At 37.0% G+C, this 22,900-nt stretch overlaps 1 protein-coding gene across 1 annotated transcript in view; it reads right to left on the bottom strand.

Moving 5' to 3' along the window:
* The window catches only part of LOC306669382 (uncharacterized protein), a 513,918-nt gene that overhangs the window by 352,568 nt on the left and 138,450 nt on the right, over nt 1-22,900 (bottom strand). Inside the window, exon 2 of the mRNA XM_079153357.1 lies at nt 18,130-18,177. Within this exon, the coding sequence (XP_079009483.1) occupies nt 18,130-18,177 (48 nt within the window). The remainder of the gene's footprint in view (nt 1-18,129; nt 18,178-22,900) is intronic.

Raw genomic sequence — 22,900 nt, 5'->3', positions numbered from 1 at the left:
ATGCAGGATGAAGGCCCTCACTAGACACCAGTACCATGCCTTTGACTTTACAGCTTCCAGAACTGTCAGCTAAATTACTGTGAATAATATACTCAGTCTGTACAATTCTATTTATAGCAGCAGAAAATGGACTAAAATAAGCCCCTTACTTATCAATGCTGGTAATGGATGCAAGACAGACATTTTTCCTCTATCTCAGAAATATTGTGTAAACTTACTTCCCATTCTATCTTTTGATAATACTACTAAGAAGTAAGTCTATCTCAAATAGGACAAAGATATTATGATGTTATGTATAAACTTAGAACTGTTTGAATTAATATGTTTTAGTGGCATCACTTTTTATCCCATTAGATTATTCGCTAATTATGAAATAAATCCAAGGTACATCATAAAGAAACTCACAGGTCCATACAATTAACATGTCTCATTTTATAACAGGATATAAAATACTTCATTGGTTCAGAAATATCTGCCTACAAAATGCTAGTTATTATCTCCTCAATTTTCCCATACTATTCTCTTTCTTGAGGTCTAAAATGAGGTAAATTTTATAAACTTCAATTTTCTAAAAATTCTTACAAAGACAATAATTCATTCTGTTGGCAGGGTATCCTGGCAAAATAATACCTATACTAGTCCAGGTTTAACTCAAACATCAGAAACCACTTTACACAGCTAAACAGACTTTGATAACAGGGAAACTGTGGCAAAGGCAATGGAGGAGCTATTGAGATGTTCAACAGAAAAGCGAGGCAGCCTAGAGATTAGCAAAAGCAGAAAACTGCTACCTCCCCTAGACTAGAGGGTAAAGGAAGAAGGCAAAGAAAGACACTGTGGTTACCTGGAGGAAGGTGGTGCCAGGGCGTCTACCATTCTCCAACCTTCCAGTACCTCCAGTACCCACCACTAGTTAACTTGTACAAAAACCCAACTGACAAGGTGGAGCCTGGGAATCAATCCAACCTGCAAGTTTGATCCCCACTGTTACAGGAGGCAGAGCAGAGGAGAAGCAAGGGAGGCACATGCAGGCAAATGGGACCAGGACTAGCACATTCACACAGTACAATTGCAACAAAGATCTTCAGAAACAATCAAAGGCCCCCATCTGAGAAGCAGCATGCAGAGATCATTGCCTGAAATTCTAACACCAGAGAACAAAACAAGGGGGAATCAAGTCTTTGATTTTGCATCTAATGAAATTATAAATCAAAATCACACGGAAAGCCTTCCCATTCAGCTTTGTAGCAGCACTTACATGTATTTCACAAAATCTCACTAGCATCATTATAATCAGTTTTAGGAATAGCCCAAGCAGCTTTGCAAAAAAGAATATGTGTTTTCTATCAGGTAGAAGAAAAATGCACCCAACTTTTTGTTGTTATGAATTTTTTCTGTCATCTAACTTCCAAATCTTTCTATAAAATATAAATATCTGCTGCTGCCTGTCTTCTATGGTAGACTCATTTGCAGACTATTGAACACTAAAAACCAGTGTTTTTAAATTTTAGGGTGAAAAATCATAGTGTGAAAAACAGGTGTTATCATTAATTCTTGCAATGATGTTCCTCATTAAAATAAAAGAAAAAGAAAAACATAAATCTTAAAAGCAAAAAAATTAAATTTAGTAAAGAACAGTCTATTGTATAAATTAAACATGCACTCATTAATGGAATAACACAACAATTTTTTTAAAATTATTACGTTTTACCTTTTTTATTTCATAGGCTATATAATCAGAAATTGGAGTATAATTAAAAGACATTTTATGAATTATTACAATTTGTAGAAAGAAGAAAACAGAAAAATTTAAAATGTCATAATTCCACTAGCACAAATATTATTAGCATATTCATGTTCAAGTCATAAATCATTTATTAAGAACCCCAAATGGGCTGAATCTTGTGCCAGTCATTGGATGGTCTCAGTTCTATTTAAAGTCTAAATCAAGACCACAAATCTCAATTGTTCATAGCACTAGAGAGTAAGAGGGAAAAGAAGCAGGAACACAGTGCCTTTGCTAATCCTTCTCATCACCTTTCCACAGGAGTCTGGGTCCAAGGAAAGTCACCACCTCCTAGGATGCCATATACAGTCAATCCATCTGGATTTCCAATAGAGTTTCCTAAACCCAATTAGAATCATATTTCACAGACTCCATAAATGGTCTCCTACAAGAAGGAGATCCTTACAGGAGTGAGAACTAAAGCTCTATTAGAAAACATTTTTCTCACCTTCTTATTTCAGTTCTACTGCTTTTCTCCTTAAAAATGTTTAAATCTCAAACATTAGACTTCTAAAGATGTAAGACCCAAAGGGTCCCCCTAAACCTGGAATCTATATCACACAACTTAGCATCAAGTAATTCTACACCGTTCTATTTGCTGATATTTTTATGTGTATAATTCTCAATACTCACTAAGGCTATAAACTAGGTGACAAAGGCTAAGTCTACATTTCCCCCATTATCTAACTCCCAACCCCATTTATTGCATTTACTCAATAAATATCTTTGATACAAGTAACTCTGATTTCACAAAAGAAAATCCAAACTATTGCCTAAAAATTACTAATTCCATTCTGGAACACACATCACCAGAGATTCATCTGGCTTTCTCCCTTCCTTCACTCAGGCTTTTGCTATGTAACAGTTCCTCAGAGGCCTTCTTTGAGTGTCTAATGGAGAAGGTTCTGGCATTTTCTATTACCTCGTCCTTGTTTCTTTTTCTTCATCATACTATGGCGCCCTGTTACAGTATTGAGGAGCTGCCCACCAGAATGTGCATCACAATGACGAAGCCACTGTCTTTCTTATTCACTGCCATGTTCCAGTGCCTAGAAGAGAACTTGGTTCATGGTTAACTCAGTGAGAAAGTACGGAACAAATTGATGTGAATGAGTGAAAAATCATATAAATAAACATAGAAACAAGGAATTGGCCTACAAAAGGCTTAAAATAACAAGAAAATTTTTTAAAGATTTTTTTCTTTAAATTTTATATGTGAAGTCAAAGTAAATTTGACCCCACAAATTGACAATTGTAAAAAATTTAAATGATACAAATGCATAAAATGAACCATCCACTTACTCCAAAGGCAGGTGTCCTGAAAAATTGGGGGCACAGTTTGAAATTTTTTCTCTATGTTCATGTGAACATAAACAATGCTTATTAATGAGTAAAAAGTTGTACACATTTAATCTTTTTCAAATCCTTTGAAATTTAATATTTTGTAAACATGAAGATTTTCAGAATAAGTTTTTTTTTATTTTAATCTATAGATTGTATTTGTTCTTTGGCTCTCAGTTTCCTCATCTGTAAAATGGGGACAAATTATAACTAACATTTAGTAATGGTACATAGTATAAATGACAAAATCAGCACAGTGGTTATACATTAAAAAAAAAAAAGGTGAAAAAATAAAATGTAAGTAAATTCAAGGCCAAGGAAAATCCAAGAGGAGGACCAAACCATGATAGTAGGAGTCTGAGGCTGTTTGGAAGTTTTGGCACTTGAGTTTTAAAGGAAAACTAGGCCTCAGTCAGACCCAGAGCCTGGAGGCTGAAGGTCATTTTAGGCTGAAGGAAGAACATGTTTCTCAGGCCAGAATTTTAACAGCTGGCCACTTTAGGGAGGGAACCATGTTTGCATAAGAATCTCAAAGGGCTGCTCAGCAAAGGCAAGAAAAAGCCACAAGGCTTTCATCTGGAAGAGGACCTCAAAGCAAGATGAATACTAATTGCTCAACATGAAACATAAGCCAGAAATTGCAAGTGGATGAGATTAGAGAGAGGACAGGAGTGTAAGAAAACCAAGAGCCTGGCAGGCAACATGGAGGAAACTCTCTGTGGTTGAGTCTAGAATCAAGCTCCATTTTACGTATAATCACAAAGTATTTACGCAATGAATTTTCCAAGAAGGATATAATTATGAGGGACTACCTAGTGCCTGAGTACCTGGATCCAGTTACTCCTGAAGTTCATCTGCCTTACTGCCCTTTCTGAACTTGGTCATTTCTTTATATTCTTTAGCATCATTCCAAAAATTTCCTGTTTTGCTCAAATGAAACACTTTTGGTCACAGGTAAAGAAAGATCAGTAGAGTAGACTAAGGGGGTCAAGGGAACAGAAGGAGGGACAGGAAAATAGAAGAAGATGGGAATAGAATCTGAACTTTTATATGCACATACATGAATATACCACAGTGAATTCCAACATTCAAACACTAATTAAAAAACAATTATATTTGCAACTCCACCAGCAATGGAAACGTATGCCTTTTTCCTCACATGTACATGTACGATTACACAAATGGTATGAATCTACATCATGTACAACCATAGAAACAAAACGATGTACCCCATTTGTGTACAATGAATCAAAATGCAGTCTGTAAAATAAATAAATAATTAATTAATTAAAAACAAAAACGATATTTAATATAAAAATTGTAAAAGAATATACTTTGACAGTTTGAATTTCCCAGGAGTTGATCACTGTGTTAGTTTTCTTTTGTTCTCATAAGAAGTAACCACAATCACAGTAGCTTAAAGCAACACAAATTAATTATCCTACAATCTTAGAGGTCAGAGGTCTAAAGTGAGTCATCAGAGTGGTGCTCCTTCTGGAGGTTTGGGGAGAATCCCTGCTCTTGCCCTTTCCAGCTTCTAGAGGCTGCTGGCACTCATTGTCTCACGTCCCTACATGGTCACATCTCCATTGATTCTGACACTCTTGTCTCTATCTTACAAGGATCATTGTGATTTCATAGGGCACCTGGGAATAATCCAACAGATCCTTAACTCAAGATCCTTAACTATGTCTGAAAAGTCCCTTTTGCCATGTAAGGTAACATGTTCACCATTTCCAGAGACTGAGATTCAGACATCTTTGAAGGGGCCATTATTCTGTTTGCTAAAGTCACCACTTTGAGAAGTCACTGACTATAAGATTTATTGAGTTTGGTTTCTTTAGTTGCCATTAACATACACTGGTATCAATCTGCATTATTTATTCAAAGTCCCATTCTCAGTGATTTTTGAAAAAAGTAAGACTATCTGATGGTCTTGTATGTCTTAGTATGGTACTGTTCAACATTTATATTTAATTTATTATTTACTTGTTTATTTCTTTTTATTTGTTCTCATACAGCTAGGGAATATTTTAAAATTATGAATAAATAAATTTTATTATCCATACAAGTAATAAAGGGGTTACCATCACAAAATGTTTGTTAAATATGCATTTTCAAAAGGAGTGTTGGGTTTAACAGGATTGTGGGTGACTCAGATTACCTTTAGTGAGCTGAGTGGTGCTGGAAAACTTACACCACGCGTTTTAAATCTGGTTATAGCAGCAGCAACAACTCTGAAAGTGAAGGTGAGTATTCTATAGGAAATATGCCAATAAAGTGGGCAGAGGTGCTCACAGCATACTGCTAATTTAACTGAACTTCCTTCTTCCCCCAGCATGTGTTCCTTCTCAGACACAGCCCCCTGCTCAGCTGGCCCTCTCAGCTCCTTACCCTCTGCTTCCAGCCCTGCAGGCATGGAGAAACAGGCAGATAATGAAGCACTTGGAGAGTCAGCTGAGGGATCACAGACAACCAGGCTCTTTACAATTTCATGAAGCATCACACAAGGAAAACACAGATCCATCGATGAAAGCTCTTACATTAAAGTCTAATGATGGCTAGGGGAGCAGAATGGCCAGGGAAAAAGGGAAAGGAGCAGGGAGAGGACAAGGCACCTCAGCCTGAGAATGGGACATCTGAGAATGAAGGCCGACTGGGCTCCTCTGAGTTGTGGTTAACAACTTAGAGCATCTCTACTGAGATATGGACCATAGATTAAAAATAAATTTAAATTTTTTTAAAAGAAAGCATGGACAGTTAGAGAAGAACAGAGAGCAAGAAAGTCAGAAAAATAGGCTGTGTGACCTACAACATCTTCCAGAGACTGGAAGAGCATTTCTGTCTAACCCCAGGGCTGACTTGTGAATATTCCCTGCAGGTGCCAGGCTCCCTTGCTCCCTGTTCTGGGCTCCCACTTCAATCTCATCCTTATTACTCTTACCTCTACCAACACCAGGTATTTATGTTCATTATCTTAGTCTCGCTTTCTTTAGGTACCAGTCTCTGTGCCTATATGTACTTCCTAAGTCTCCTCCCTACATCCTCCCTCTCTCTGACATTGGATTGGACATAATCAATCAATCAATTAATTGATCTAGTGTAAGAAAATTAATGGCATGTCTGTCTTCCGAGTAACTAACTCAGCTCCTTCAGGTCAGTCTCCATGAGACTATTCTGAGGTCGTGAACCTATCCCTGAAGGAACTGCCAGGATAGTGGAGTTACGTCAGCATCAACGGGACATGATGCTCTCACTTTGGGCTGGGCCAGCCTAACAGAAAAAGCTGCACAGTCCCTGCTTATGAAAAGCGTCTGGAATCAAGCTGCTGGGGTCCTGGCTCTGTTATCAGTTCAAAGTTACTCAACATCTTTAAGCCTCAGTTTACCAGCTGTTAAGTGGGAAGAAGAGTGGGAAGTAATACAACTTATTAAGTATTATTTATGCTGATTACTGAGTGTTTTAGTACACCCTTAAATTCCGTGCCTGCCTCACTCACCTTACCTGAGACACACCTGGTGGTGGCAGTGATGTGGCTGTTCTGGAGCAGCAGCCTCCCAGAATCCTTCCATTTGCATTTCAATGCCCAAGTTTCCCTTGCTACTCCTTCCTTTTGTGGACTTATTTTCCCTTCTGTTTTCTCCCTATCTTGGTTGTTTTGTAGTTGGGTTATTAATGTTTGAAAGACTTTTTTGGCTTCAAAAATTCATGCTTGGAATAATGTCTGGACTTGAACAAGTGCCATTACATAGGAAGTCAGCGTATTCCTGCATAGATACATATCCTTCATTTCATTTTGAAGGAAAATGATTATTCACTTAAATAAAATGCTGAACTGTCTTTTTGCAAACCTGGGGTCTTACAGGAAAGGCAAGACTGTATGAAACTGCATTATCAGTTATAAAAAGGGCTTAAATATCAAACTTCATTGGAAGAAAATAAGTTTAAGTCAAAGAATATTTGTTTAAATAAATTCTTTTTTGAAGATGAACATGTTTTAAAGAAAACGTGAAGCCTAATTAATGAATTCGCTAAATAGAATGTGTTAGCAAGATAGCCAAGGGCTACTCCAAAGGCTAAGGCAGGCAAGTTCAAGGCCAGCCTGGACAACTTAGTGAGACTGTCTCAAAAATAACATTTTTAAAGGGCTGGAAATGTAACTCAGTGACTAGCATGCATGGAGGTCCTGGGTTTGAGCCCTACTATTGAAAAAAATTAAATTACTTTTTTAAAAAATCCAAAATGCTCTCCCAAAACTTTAGCCACAGGCTCACACTTTGCAAACACAATTCAATATAACACAAGTTCAAGAAGAATAAAAGCAGTGGACAGTCACCATCATAGCTCATGGCAATAGAACTTGACCTACATTGCTGAAATGCCCACTTTGTCCTTCTGGGTCTTTTTATAGATAAAATTCAGAAAGGAGATGACTGTAAAAGTTAGTGTCAGTGTATCTGACATGCAACCTTTGTCTTTTGAATAATACTTGTCTCAAAAGCATCCCTCTATCTAGGAAAATAAAACAGCACTTTTTAACTAACAAAAATATAAAAATGTGAATTCTTTGTTCTCCCCTGGGAAAAAATAATAATAGAAAGAGTAGGCTCTCCTAGAATCCTATTGTTATGAGTCTGCAGAGATAATCTTCATCTCTTTTGAATTCACCTTGCTTGTTTTGTCACTTTTTATTCAGGCAGCATCTTCCAGAAAGCCACTGGGCATCTTCACAGGCCATGAGGCAATATCATGGAGTAAAGATAATATAGACTCTGCTCTAGGGAGTCTGATTTCCTTTCCTTCTGCTGTCAAAACCTTCAAGGAGAATTGTGACTACTGAAAACAGTGACTTTTAATTTCCCTTAAGCTAGATACAGTCTTCAGACACTCACAGTGATGTAAAAGGCCCAAACTACTCTTTCTGATGCTAGTAGGAAATCTGTGACAGGACAGGAATTTAACTCTCAGGTGCTATAAATTCATCCTCTGGTTTGTACTTCTTGATTGTCCAAATATAGCTTCTACATTAACTTCTCTGTCCTGTTTTTATATAGTTTTTTGCTCTGTCCTCACCTGCCTCCAAAGGGTGCGTAGATCATTCTTTGGGGCTCTGGAGGATAATGCAAGAAATACATGGCCAAAAAATATAGGGAAAGACATTTGGCATAACACAAAATTTAGAGCATATATTTGAAGAAAACAGAGTAAAGACTGTGAGTCATTTATGGGAATAAAATTATTAAGAAAAAAATTGATCCAGCAATTGTGCTCCTTGGTATTTATATAAATAAGTTGAAAATATGTCTACACAAAAACCTGCATATGGATGTTTGTAGCAGATTTATCCATAATTGCCAAAACTTGTAGGCAATCAAGATGTCCTTCGGCAAATAAATGGATAAATAAACTGTGATACATCCAGAGAATGAAGTATTACCCAGAACTAAAAAGAAATGAGGCAGAGATAACATCAGCTAGATGACTGACTAGAGGTGTCTGGCATACTTACCTCCAAAAAAGAGAATCACAGAAAGAAAGAATAATATCCTCTTTGCTGGAGTGTTTGAAGCAGAGCACTGGAGTATAAGGGGGATACCACGGAGATGTTGCAAATCACAGAAACAAAGATTGGCTTATCAAGAGGAAACTAAGCACACAGCATGCACTGTCCCCTCTCTTGAACCAAGAAGGACTTGGCCTAGCAAGGAAAGGTTTAGCAAAAGTCCCTATTAGTCCCCATTTATGCCACAGACTACTGAAGCATTTGCTGCTGGAGAATCCTACAGTCCTTGCAGACCCTAATCCCAGTTTGGGGAGTTTCTAGGTTACCATACCCACTGCATTGCCCTGGAAAAACAGCCCAGCCCGCACTGTATACACCTCTCTACCTAGGCTCCTGCTATATAATACTATCTTGAGACCCTATCCACATGAAGCAGCAGAGTAACTGCCCCAGCAGTTTACTAAATCAGCACTGTGAATCAGTCAGGTGACCCCACTCACCCTCCCATGGTCCTGAGCAGCACATGAGCAGTTCATCCCCGAGTGGCTTAGCCTACCAAGGGACCCTGGGAATCAGATAGCCAACCTTATCCACCATACCTACTAGAAGTAGATAGATAGCCTGCCCACCCACCCTTGACCCAGAAAGCAGACAGATAGTTCCTGGTCAATCTCTGGAGGACCATGAAGTCACCCATATAGCTCTTGAACATGAAAAAAAAAGGGGAAAAAAAAAAAAAAAAGAAAGTAAAAAAACATAACAAACCCAAATTCAGTGGAATAAATAACAAAGATCAGAGCAAATATAAATGAAACAGACTTTTTTAAAGGCAAAAAAGATCAATGACTTTTGAAAAGAGGAACAAAACTGACAAAATTTTAGCTAGACTAACCAAGAAAAAAGAGACAGAGAAGACCCAAATAAATAAAATCAGAGCTGAGAAAGGAAACATTGTAAGTGATACCACAGAAATACAAAGGATCGTTAGAGACTATTCAGAATAAGTATATGTTAACAAATTGGAAAATGTAAAAACAATGAACAGAATTCTGAACACATATAAACTACCAAAACTGAACCACGAAGAAGGAAAACACCTGAACAGCCCAATCACAAACAACAATATTGAATCAGAACTAAAAAGTCTCCCAAGAAAGAAAAGCCCAGACCAGGTGGCTTCACCACTACATTTTACCAAACTTTTAAAGAACTAACACCAGTTATTCCTAAACAATTCCAAAGAATTGAAAGTGATAAAACTCTTCCAACTAATTCTACTAGACCAGCATTACTGCTGCCAAAACCAGACAAGGGCACCGAAAAGAAAACTATAGACCAATATTCCTAGTGACTATAGATGGACGACTTCTCAAGAAAATAACGGCAAACTGAACCCAACAACTTTTAAAAGATTATGCACCATGATCAAGTGAGACTTATCCCAGTGATGCAAAGACAGTTTGACTATGCAAATCAATAAATGTGATACACTACGCCAACAGAATGAAAGAAATACCCAGTGATTCTCTCGATAGAGTCAGAATAGGTATTGAACATCCCTTCATAATTAAAAAAAACAATCCTCAAAAAATTAGTTATAGATGGAATGAAGCTCAACACAGTAAAGATTATATATGACAAACCCATGGCCAACATCATACTGAATGGGGAAAAGCAGAAATTGTCCCCTCTAAGCCTCTAAGATCAAGAAAAATACAAGGTCGTCCCCTTTCATCACTCCTGAGGACTTACATGTGAGAACCAAAACTATGTAGCTACTAGAATAAAACAGGGGAAACACTTTAGGGCATTGGTCTGGGCACAGAATTTTTGGCTATGACCGCCCCCACAAAGCACAGGCCACAAAAGCAAAAATTGATAAATGAAATTATGTCAAACTTAAAACCTTCTGAATGGCAAAGAAAACAATCAAAAGAATGAAGAGACAACCTAAAGAATGCGGGAAAATATTTGCAAACAATTCATCTGACAAGGGATAAATTTTCAGAATATGTGATGAATTCAAATAACTCAATAGCAAAGCAACAGCAACAATAACAATCTGCATTTAACATGAGTGAATAATCTGAATAGATCTTCCCCAAAGAGGACATATAAATGGCAAGAAAAACTGAAAAAGTACTCAACATCACCTGCCATAAGGGGAATCAAACCGAAACCACAATGAGATCATCTCACCCCAGTTAGAAGAACTATTAGCAAAAACACACACACACAAAAAAAATGAAAAATGCTGGTGAAGATTCAGAGAAAGAAGAAGTTGTACACCGTTGTTAGAGATGTAAACTAGTAGAACCACTTGGAAAATGGTATGAAGTTTTCTCAAAAACCTACGAACAGAACTACCATATGTTCCAGCATTCCCTCTACTGAATATATAACCAAAGGAGCAAAAATGAATGTGTAAAGGAAACACCTGCACTCCCATATTTATTGCAGTACTGTTCACAGTAACCAAGATATGGAATCAACCTTGGTGTCCATCGACAGATGAATGCCTAAAGAAAATATGGTACATATACACAGTGGAATATTTTTCAGCCATAAATAGAAGGAAGTTCTGTCATTTGTCTCAACATGGATGGAATTTGAGGATGTTAAGTGAGATAAGTCAGGCACAGAGAGACAATATGGCATGTTCTCACTTATATGTGGAAACTGAACAGTAGAATAGTGGTTACCAGAGCCTGGCAGGGACTTGGAGGGCACATGAAGAGAGGATGGCTGACAGGTGTAGGGTGGCAGCTGGAGAGGAGAAACAACATCTAATATTCTATAGAACATTAGACAACTATGCTTGAAAATAATTAGTTGTACATTTCAAATAGCTAGTAAAGGAGATTCTGTTTGGCTCCCCAAGGAAATGATATATGTCTAAGATGATGGATATGCCAGTTATCTGATCATTACACATTATATACCTATATCAAAATGTCACCACTGTACCCTGAAATGTGTATAATTACTGTGTCAATTAAAAATAAAAACTGTATTTTAAAAAATTAAAATAATGTAAAATAAATGAGATCATGAAAAGAGATGGAGGAAATAAAAATACATATTGCTAAGTCAAAGTAGCCTATCTGAAAAGGCTACATGGTATATGATTCCAATGACATGGCATTGTGGAAGAGGCAAAATGATGGTGATGATAAAGATCAGTGGTCCAGGGGTTTCAAGAAGGAGGGATGATTAATAGGAAGAGCACAAGAGGATTTTTAAGGAAGCAAAACTATTCTATATGATACTATTGTATGATAATATAACATTAAAATACAGATACATGTCACTATATACATCAAAACCCACAGGATGTACAAGAGTGGATCCAATGTAAACTATGGACTTTGAGTGACAACCAGGCATCAATACAGGTGCAGCAGTTCTATCAAATGCCCCACTCTAACGCAGGATGTTGAAAGTAGAGAAGGCTGTGTGTGCATGCTGGGATGGGGCATTTGGGTGGAGAGCTCAGAGGGGCAAGAGAACGCTGCTGAGGGGTATCAGGATAGAACTGGAAAAGGAGAATACCACAAGAAATGTTCTAGAGCCATTTTAAATCTATAGCAGGAGAAAACTAAAAGCCACCTGTCTAGGGACCTTAGATAACATTGGGCACCATCTCTGTTTGTGGTGTGGTTTGCTCACTTGTAAAGTGAGGACCTGGATCTCTTTCAAGTGTATTTAACATTTACAAAGCTCTCAGATATTAGGTACAAGAGCAAAGTGGGCAAGGGAAAGGTACAGATAATAACAAAACACAATTTCCTTTTGGAGGACAGCCTACAGTTGGGTGGAAAAGAGGGACACTACACTCATAAATAGGGAGGGTAACGGGGAGGGTGGGAGGAAGAAATAATCATGCTGAATAAAAAGGCACCACCCTCAGTGCTCCATATTGGAGTCCTGGCTCCTGACCAACTGCACGCACAGTGACTCTAGGTCATCTAACCCGTTAATGTCTCCCTCTGAATTGATCTTAGAGGTAAACAATGTAATTTTAGGAGCAAGGATGAGATCTTTCTACCAATCAAACACCGTACCATGCTTGCTAATGCTAGAAATTCCACCCTAGCAATTCAATTTCATCAGCCTTTGCCACCTATTGAAATGCAAATAGCCTTAGGAAAGATTAGAGGAAGCCCTATCATTCAAGTGCAACTTACTTTGAATTTATTTATCTGATCTGAAAAGATGGCTTTGATAGAAGAAAGGATATCATAAAGTCAAAATCACTGAACACAGAAATATTTGGGTGGGAGAGTGAGAATATTTAAAACACTATTAACTTTAGGCTTGGGCAAATTAATTTTCTTTCTGATAATATGGAATAAAAGCACCAAAGGCTTGGTCCATGAAAGAAAGAATAGATAAGCTGGACTTCATTAAAATTAAAAATTTCGACCAGTAGTGAGGGCACATGCCTTTAATCTCAGCCACTTGGAAGACTGAGGCAGAGAGCTCAGTTGAGCTCACAAGTTTAAGATCAACCTGGGCAACACAGTAAAACCCTGTCACAAAAAAGAAAAGAAAAGAAAAAATTTCTACTTTACAAAAGATACTGTCAAGAGAATTAAAAGACAAGATACAGACTGGAAGAAAATATTTGCAAAATACACATCTGATGAGAGATGATTATACTAAGAATATTTAAAACTCAACAAAAAGAAACAATCAGAATAAAAAATTGGCCAAAGACCTTAACAGACACTTCACAGAAGGAAGATATACAGGTGAAATAAGCATCCAAGAAGATGTTCCACATTCCATATCATGGAAATGCACATTAGAACAACAACGAGATGCCACTACACAACTATTAAAATGGTCAAAATCCAAAACACTGTCAACACCAAATGCTGGTGAGGATGTGGAACAACAGAAAGGAACCACCTCTTTGTAAGACAGTTCAGCAGAGAACGAAATACACTCTTACCATACAATCCAGTAATCATACTCCTTGGTATTTATCAAAGAAGTTGAAACTTATGGATATACACACACACACCTATACAGAATGTTTATAGCAGCTTTATTCACAATTGCCCAAATTTGTATGTGACCAAGATGTCCTGCTATAGATGAATGAATTAAATGAACTATGGTGCATCCAAACAGTGAAATGTTATTAAGTACTAAAAAAAAAAAAAAAAAAAAAAAAAAAAAAGTGCCATTAAGTCAAGAAAGGATGTGGAGAAAATTTAGATGTATACTATTAAGTGAAAGAAGTCAATCTGAAAAGATTACATACTGCCATGATTCCAAATGTATGCCATTCTGTAAAAGGTGAAAGGATGGACCCAATAAAAGGGTTTGTGGAGTGGGGGCATGGAAAATAGGTCTTTTAGGACAGGGAAAGCAATCTGCATGATATTATAATGATGAACACATGTCTCTGTACATTTATCAAAGCCCATCCAATGTGCAACACAGTGAACTCTAATGTAAGGTATGGGCTTTGGGTGATAATAACTCCTCAATCCATAATAACACATGTACTGCTCTGGTGAGATGTTGATAATGGGGAAGGCTAAGCATGTGTGGGGGAAAAAAAGCTCTACAAAGTCAAGTTTAATATTTAAAAAAAATTAAATGGAATGAAAATATTGCAGCCACTGAACATTTACAAAGCAACCATAACACTAATTATATGTTATATATAGTATTAAGATTATTAATATTAATCTTGAAAAGATACCAAGGAAGTAGCACCAACCTCACTCACTGACACCCTACATTGAGGTAACAGAATATGAATGTCCCAGTCTTTGTCCTTCATGCATTTATTTTTCTGATTCCTTTCAACCATGAGTATCAAGAGCAGGTTTGGGGTATTCCCATGTTCTAATGACTCTCTCTTAACATTATTGAATCTCTTCAACTTTCACCAGAATTTCCAGAAAGATCAACAAGACCTAGTATGACCTTGACAACATGACTATGATCTTGATGCTCTCTCAGGAGGATCCTGGCACCACCACTATGATGCTGATTTTCAAGACTCACATCCCCTCATGGTCTAAGTACATACATAAAGAAAGTCTGCCCCTCACTTCCCATAGGACTATTGAGGCAATTGCCACTTTAAAAAAGAATAAAAAAGGAAGCAAATATAGATGAGAAATAACTTAAAAATTACCTGATTTACACAGATGCCTGATCCTGCCAATTAGCTACTACAGATCCCTGAGGCCCTGGCTGTTTATGACTGTTCACGACTTCAGGAGAGGCAGCCATGTTATCCTGACACCTATAAATGTCCCCTGGATGTAGATTAACTCTGTAACAGGCTGTGCTTTGGTCAGCTTTTCATTGCTGTGACCAAAATAACCACAAGAACAACTCAGAGGAGGAAAACTTTATTTGAGCTCACATTTCAGAGGTTTCAGTCCATGGCCAACTGACTCCATCACTCTGGGCCCACACATCATGGTGGAAGGGCATGGTAAAGGAAAGCTGCCCACCTCATGGTAGGCAGGAAGCAGAAAGAGAGAGAGAAAGAGAGAGAGAGAGAGAGAGAGAGAGAGAGAGAGAGAGAGAGAGAGAGAGAGAGAGAGAGAGCAGGAGGACCCAAGGACAAAGAAAGAGAGAGCAGGAAGACCCAAGTTACACCCCCAGTGACCTACTTCCTTCAGTCATGTCCTATCTGCCTACACTTACCACCCAGTTAATCACTTCAAATTATTAATCCATCAAATGGGCTAATCCACTGAGTACATTACAGCTCTCATAATCTAATCATTTGGAACATTCCTATATTAGCACAGGAGTTTCTGGAAAACATTTCATATCTAAGCCACAATGGCTCGATACATATTTTGTCCACATGATAACATTGTATTTATGTAACAACACACACACACACACACACAACACACCTGTCAAGGACAAGGAAAGGTGGAGGAGAATGAGCAGCCGAGCTGTTCATTATACTCCTCTACTAAATTATAACAACAGTCTCAAGGGCAGATCCTTATGTCAGTGTTTATATCACCCCTGATGGTCAGTACAGTCTCTGGTATAATTAGGTGCCCAACAAATAACTGTTGTGCTAAAGAATGAATGAATTAAACTCAATATGATTTCTCCCACTGCTTAAAATCTAAAGTAAAAGACTAACTCAATGCTCTATTACAGCCTCTGATAATTTCTGATTTTAAGGACATCATCAATAAAGTCACCACTGATCAAACTTCAGTTTTAATATCTCTCTACTTCACTTTCCAACACAGAAGATTTTAAAATATGAAAAGTTAGAGAGATAACAATCAATAGAATTAGCAACCAATTGGAGAGAAAACCGTTCAAGGCAAAGGCAATACTTTAAAAACTTAAAAACATATAGTCACAAAGGCACAAAAGAAGTTTCTATATCCAAATTAAGAAAAATGCCATATCTAGCAAGAAACCACATTTACTGGCATCTACTATGCACCAGGAAGTATGACAGGCACATCATTTATATTACTCTATTTAATCCTTACAAAAACCCCACAAACTAAGAATTACCATCTCCATTTTGCAGAGTTTAAATTAAGACTCAGAGGAATGTTTTTGTCTATGGTCAGTTGTTAAAGGATTTTAAGAGCATGAATTTGGAAGTCAAACAGATTAGGTTTAAATTCTAGCCCTGTCTCTTCCTAGATGAATAATTTTGAACAGACACAACTTAACCTGTCTGTGCCTTGGTTTCCTCATCTGCAGAATGGAGCTGACAGTTATGCCAGTTACTAAATTATTGCTTCTCATCTCCAAACTCACCTTTCTATAACCAACTTTGTGACACTGGGGCTGGGACTCTGCAAAACACATTTTTTGCTTCATCAGCTTCTCTGCCAGTGTAGGCACTACAGGAGGCTGCGGAGCTGGAAGGGGAGGGACTTGCCCTTTCCGGTGCACCTGCTTGGAGCATCCATCACTTCAGCAGCACCAAATTCCTCTCCTCTCTACAGAGCCACGAAGTCCGGGTTGCAGTTTTCTGAGAACTTGAGAATCAGCCTCACCAGTGTGCTCCTTAAGGAAATCAGTTTTCCAAGCCTCTGACTCCTTCCTCAGAGGTCTGAATCTCAGCTCTGTGGGTGGCTCCTCTAAGTGTCTAAGAAGTTTTAGTAGTCCCACCTCTTTTCCTTGTTCCCTCATCCAAAGGGGTGGCAGCTGCTTCCTGGAATTGCTACTTCATGATACCTTACAGCTACTTCTCTTTTTCCCCATTTCATTACCTAGTTAATGACTTCACACATGGCCAACGATTCTTCCTATTAAATTCTCTGTTCGAATTACCAGTGTGGATTCATTCTCCTAATACAGCCTGAGGGATACAACATCTACCTCAGAAAGTTGTTGAGTGTATTAAATGAGATAATCATTGTCCAATGTTCCTGCAATACCTGAAGCATGGGTTTGCAATTATTATCTGTTGAGTGCTGCAGCTGAGTGGGCACTCCAAATCTACCTTCCCAATCAACACGGGGCTTTTCAAGCAAAAATATAAGTATCTACACAGCTCTGGGCTTAGTGCTTGCCACATCCATTGCTTCTCTTATTCTTCCTAAGAACCTCTCAGATGCTTTGCGTTCTTGGAATGTTTTTTCTCTGATAATTGACATCAAGAAAGGTTTTACAAGTACTCTAACCAGTGCAAACGTCTACATTGAACTTTTCCAAACTCCAAGAAATTCATGTGCATCATTACCCTGTTTATCACCAGGAAATAACATAATTTAAGTGTATAAGTGTATGTATGTGTGACTAAGGATTTAGAGTTTGGTATTTTAAATATTCTATTTTTTCCATTTGTTTTTTTCTCTTGTATGGTTTTATAAACTATTAATAAATAAAGAATTTTTTAAAAAATTGTAAGTGCTTATTTTGTGCTGGGCATGGGATATAAGTATCTTCATGTTTATGATCTCATTTTATCACTAAGCTATACTACACTAGAGGGTATGTACATCTTCTTTGCACAAATGTGTCCAAGATCACATAATAAAGTGACAAACCAAAAATGAACACCAATTCTTTTAGACTCACACAGCTTATGTTTTAACCAGTTCACCACAGACCATCTGTGAAGGTCATTATCCACAATAGATGCTGAGAGAATAATGTTTAGTAAAACTATAAACCGAGATAGGAATGAATTTCTCCACTGGGCAGGGCTTAGAAAATAACAGGGGGTGGGGGGGCTCTGGTAGAACATCCACTGACTGGGTTTCCAGAACTCCTTTAAGCCATGGGAAGATTCTTAGCTTCTGTCACTGGGTTTTAAGACTATCTGTCAAATTTTGTCTCATTTCAAGGGTTTGTCTCCAATTTCACTTTTATTATTATGGAGGCAAAGCCAATGCAAATCCAATAACACTTTGTTTCTAGAGATATCCTGGCCCTCCAAAGACAAGTCATTCACTGTGGTTGGGAGCACACACCAAAAATAATTATTTATTACAGGAAAAATGCAGAAGGGAAGAAATTAACATACCTTTTGCTTGGTGCTTGATTTCAGGCCAACTCTGGAATGACTTTTGGACTAGAAGAAAAATGAGAAAGAAATCGATAAAGAATACAGTATAATAGTAGGGCTTATTCTAGAGTCCTATCTTCTAAGGAGTAGAAGTTTCAAGTTAAAAATCCTCTTCCCTAAGCTTTCTTCTCAGGCTCTAGGAATAGAAATGCAGCACAGACTCTGGCGTTAGATTTTATATACTGCATGGAAACCTACAAGTCCTGAGCTAAGACCAAGAGGAGCCCACACTTCATCAATGCCTCGTTCACATTTACCAGGTCAGCATCTCTCCCTGGAGGACACTGGCAGCAGCCCAAACTGCAGCAAGCAAAGAAACAGTCACAGCTATGATAAGGCAAAGGGAAAGAAGCTCAGGGTGGGGGAGTAAAAGCAGAGGCAAGGAAGAGAGGAGAGGAGAGGAAGGAGTGCCCTATAAATGGAACAAGAGAAAACAGAAGCAGAATGAAAAAAGAACACACTCTTGGAAATATTTCCAAGTGTTTTTCCATAGGGCAGATTTCAATCCTGCTAATTTGAATACATTTTCATTCCATTGAAAAAAATCTCTCAAAAATATTAGTTTGTGTAAAGGGCATTTTTGTTTTCAGTTTGTTCAGGATTATCTAAACTGATCTGGGATTAAGAAAGATAAACCAGGCATTAAACTATGCAAGAGAATATTTTGGCAGAGAATATTACTATAAATTTCCTCCCAGTGAGAAAAAAAAAGCAAAATCAAGCTCACTTTAGTGTTCAGACAGTGAATATATGTGGCCCTAAGTGTGCCATGAATCAAAGTTAACTCTAAACCAATTGCTACAGCATAGCTAAAGAGATGTCTTCTGAGATCAGAAGTCACAAATGTTTTGATCTCAGGATACTTTTACAGTCTTAAAAAATACTGGGGCTCCCAAAGAGTTATAAACATGGAAGTGAGAAATTTTTAAAGTATGTGTTTATTAATTCATTTTAAAATAGCAACAACAAACCCATTTCATGTTATGTAACATTTTATATACTCTATGTGTACATACAAACAAAAAAATAACAGCACTTAGGAATTTTTTTGCAAATTCCTAAAATGTTTGGTTTAAATAAAAGAAAAGCTAGATTCTCATATCTATTTCTGCATTTAATCTATTTTGACAGGTTTCTGTTTGCAGTAAATGAAGGAGATCTTACTCAGGTCTGTAGTTGAAAAGGTGTATTTTAAATAATACTTTCAGATAACTATGAATATTTTCTGATAATATGACAAAACTTGACAAGTGGTAATTTCTTAAGGATTAATTGCAATGTAGTCTAAAATCATATCAAGAACATTTTATACTCTGTTATGTAAACATTTATTGGTATCTCTTGTACCTAGAATAGTTTTTTTTTTTTGTAGCACCATACTTTGGTCCTTTGGAAAACAATGGTTAGGTGAGTTATGCACAATTCCCAATTGCTGACCCATTCCATTATTTAATATCAAAAAAAAATCACATTTACTGATCATCAACCTTATCCAAAAACTCTTCAATTGCTGATAACTTAAGAAGGTCACAATAACAGATACAAGTTTTCTAAAATTCTTATTTTCCCTTGAAAGCTTAAATTTTATCATAGGCAACAATACTTCAAGGAAATTGTTTTTCTTGTACCAATAGGTCAACTTCATTCATTTTTACAAAAATGTTTGCCAGTAACCTGAGTCTAAATAATCCTATTTTATAATCTTTTGTTCTCATAAGTAAAACTGGCCCTTCATGAAATAAGAGGTTAGTTCAGCTTATAATTCAATCACACAAGTACTTTTCCTCGAAACAGCCATTGAACATTTGAATGCAGCAGAAGTGCTTTATGCACGTCTCATTTTTTTTGCCCAGCATACTTAAAAAGATGTGTACTCAGTGGTTGAGATCTAGCAAACTTAATAATGCCTACTACTTTGTCAAGGGCATTCTGAAGTGAAACAGGCCTTTTCCCACTTCTGCACTGCAGATGCTCAGTGGTGAAATTATGATTACTAGTGGAGCTTGGTGGTACTGCCTTAAGTCATGTTAAAGCACCAACTGTTCTAGCCACTATTGCTCTTGCACAATCAGTGCAAATAGCACCCAGTGCTATAGTTTGGGTTTGCTAAGCTTTAAGGCTTGGTCCCCAAGGCAAAGATAATAATGGGACCTGTTCTCTTCCTCTTCTGCTCTACTTTCAGCTTATGATATAAGTGGTTTGCATGCCTGTCATAATATGCTGCGCTCACCAGAAAACCAAAGCAAACAAGGTCACTTTATCTTAGATTGAAATCCTCAAAACTGTGAGTTAAAGTAAACCTTTTCCCTTTGGAGGTTAATTTCCTCAGGTATTTTGTTATAGTAATACAAATCTGACTAATAAATCCAGCAAAAAGGGAAAGAATACCTTTTTAATATTAATTATGAGATGAGTTTTGATTTCCCAGATTCCCTTTGAGAATCCCCACCTTTAGTTCTTTAAAGCAGTTGATTCTAAAGCAATTAGCTCCCCCTTCTTTAACGTACATGACTCTGAGGAGAAAAAGAGCCAATGAAAAGTGTTATTGCCCTGACCTCTTTTCTGCTGCTTTAGAAGAAAGACCAGTCAGGAATAGACTGGTCCTTCCTTCTATTCCTTCTATGGACAGAAGCTGAGCAGGAACAGGAAGAAATCAACATTATTCATCTTTCACTTAATCACTGTTTTAAGATCCATCTAAACTGTTATGAGCTGAATTATTTTCTGCCAATATTCATATGTTAAAGTCCTAACCCCTCAGTACCTTCATATGTGACTGGTTTTGGAAATAGAGAATTTAAAGAGATACATAAAGTCACATGGGCAGGCCAAAATCTGATATGATAGGTGTCTTAAAGAAGAGGGGAGTAAGATATAGATAATACACATTCATGGAGGAAAGACCATGGAAGAATAAAGATGTTCACCTACAAGACAAGGAGAAAAGTCCTCTGAACAACATCAGCCCTGTAGACAGCTTGATCTTGGACTTCTGTTCTTCATAACTGTCAGAAAATAAATTTCTGTTATTAAACCCACCCAGCCTATAGTATTTTATTATTGCACTCATAGAAAACTCATTCATAGACCCTGATCTACTCCAAAGGAAAAAAAAATCAAGAATCCAAAAAAGGGAGATCCAAGAAAGTCAAGTGCTGGTTCAAAAGATCATTATCTTAAAAGAAGAAAAAAATCAACAAATAAACAACCTAACACTAAGGCTCAAAGCCCTAGAAAAAGAAGAACAGATCAACACCAAAAGTAGTAGAAGACAGGAAATAGTTAAAATCACAGCTGAAATCAATGAAATCGAAACAGAAGAAACAATTGAAAAAATTGAAAAAATAAATAGTTGGTTCTTTGAAAAAATAAACAAAATTGTAAACCTTTAGCCACACTAACAAAGAGAAAAAGAGAGAAAACCCAAATTACTAAAATTCGGAATGAACAAGGAAATATCACAACAGACACGATTGAAATACAAAACATAATTAGAAGCTATTTTGAAAATCTATACTCCAACAAAATAGAAAATCTCAAAGACATCAACAGGTTTCTAGAGACATATGAATTACCTAAATTGAACCAGGAGGACATACACAATTTAAATAGATCAATTTCAAGTAATGAAATAGAAGAAGTTATCAAAAGCCTACCAACAAAGAAAAGTCTGGGACCAGATGGGTTCTCAGCCGAGTTCTACAAAACCTTTAAAGAAGAGCTCATTCCAATACTTCTCAAAATATTCCATAAAATAGAAGAGGAGGGAACCCTCCCAAACTCATTCTATGAAGCCAATATCACCCTGATACCTATACCAGACAGAGACATATGCAGGAAAGACAATTTCAGACCAATATCCCTAATGAATATTGATGCAAAAATTCTCAACAAAATTTTAGCAAATCGTATACAAAAATATATTAAAAAGATAGTGCAGCACAATCAAGTGGATTTTATCCCAGGGATGCAAGGTTGGTTCAACAACTGGAAATCAATAAATGTAATTCACCATATCAACAGACTTAGGGTCAAGAATCACATAATTATTGCGATAGATGCAGAAAAAGCATTTGATAAAATACAGCATCCCTTCATGCTCAAAACACTAGAAAAAAATAGGGATAGTGGGAACATTCCTTAACATTGTAAAGGCCATCTATGCTAAGCCCATGGACAATATCATTCTAAATGGTGAAAAACTGAAAGCATTCCCCCTAAAAACTGGAACAAGGCAGGGATGTCCTCTTTCACCACTTCTATTCAACATTGTCCTCGAAACTCTAGCCAGAGCAATTAGACAGACCAAGGAAATTAAAGGAATACGAATAGGAAAAGAAGAACTCAAACTATTCCTATTTGCTGATGACATGATTATATATTTAGAGTAACCAGAAAATTCCACCAGAAAACTTTTAGAACTCATAAGTGAAGTCAGTAAAGTAGCAAGATATAAGATTAATGCTCATAAATCCAATGCATTTTTATACATAAGTGATGAATCTTCAGAAAGAGAAGTTAGGAAAACTACCCCATTCACAATCACCTCAAAAAAATAAAATACTTGGGAATCGATCTAACAAAACAGGTGAAAGACCTCTACAATGAGAACTACAGAACACTAAAGAAAGAAATTAAAGAAACCTTAGAAGATGGAAAGATCTCCCATATTCTTAAATAGGCAGGATTAATATTGTCAAAATGGCCATACTACCAAAAGTGCTATACA

This window comes from Sciurus vulgaris (genome assembly GCF_902686455.1).
Source record: "Sciurus vulgaris genome assembly, chromosome: 9".
Lineage (NCBI taxonomy): Eukaryota > Metazoa > Chordata > Mammalia > Rodentia > Sciuridae > Sciurus > Sciurus vulgaris.
Note: the sequence above shows the minus strand (reverse complement) of the source record. Positions and strands in the feature narration are given on the sequence as shown.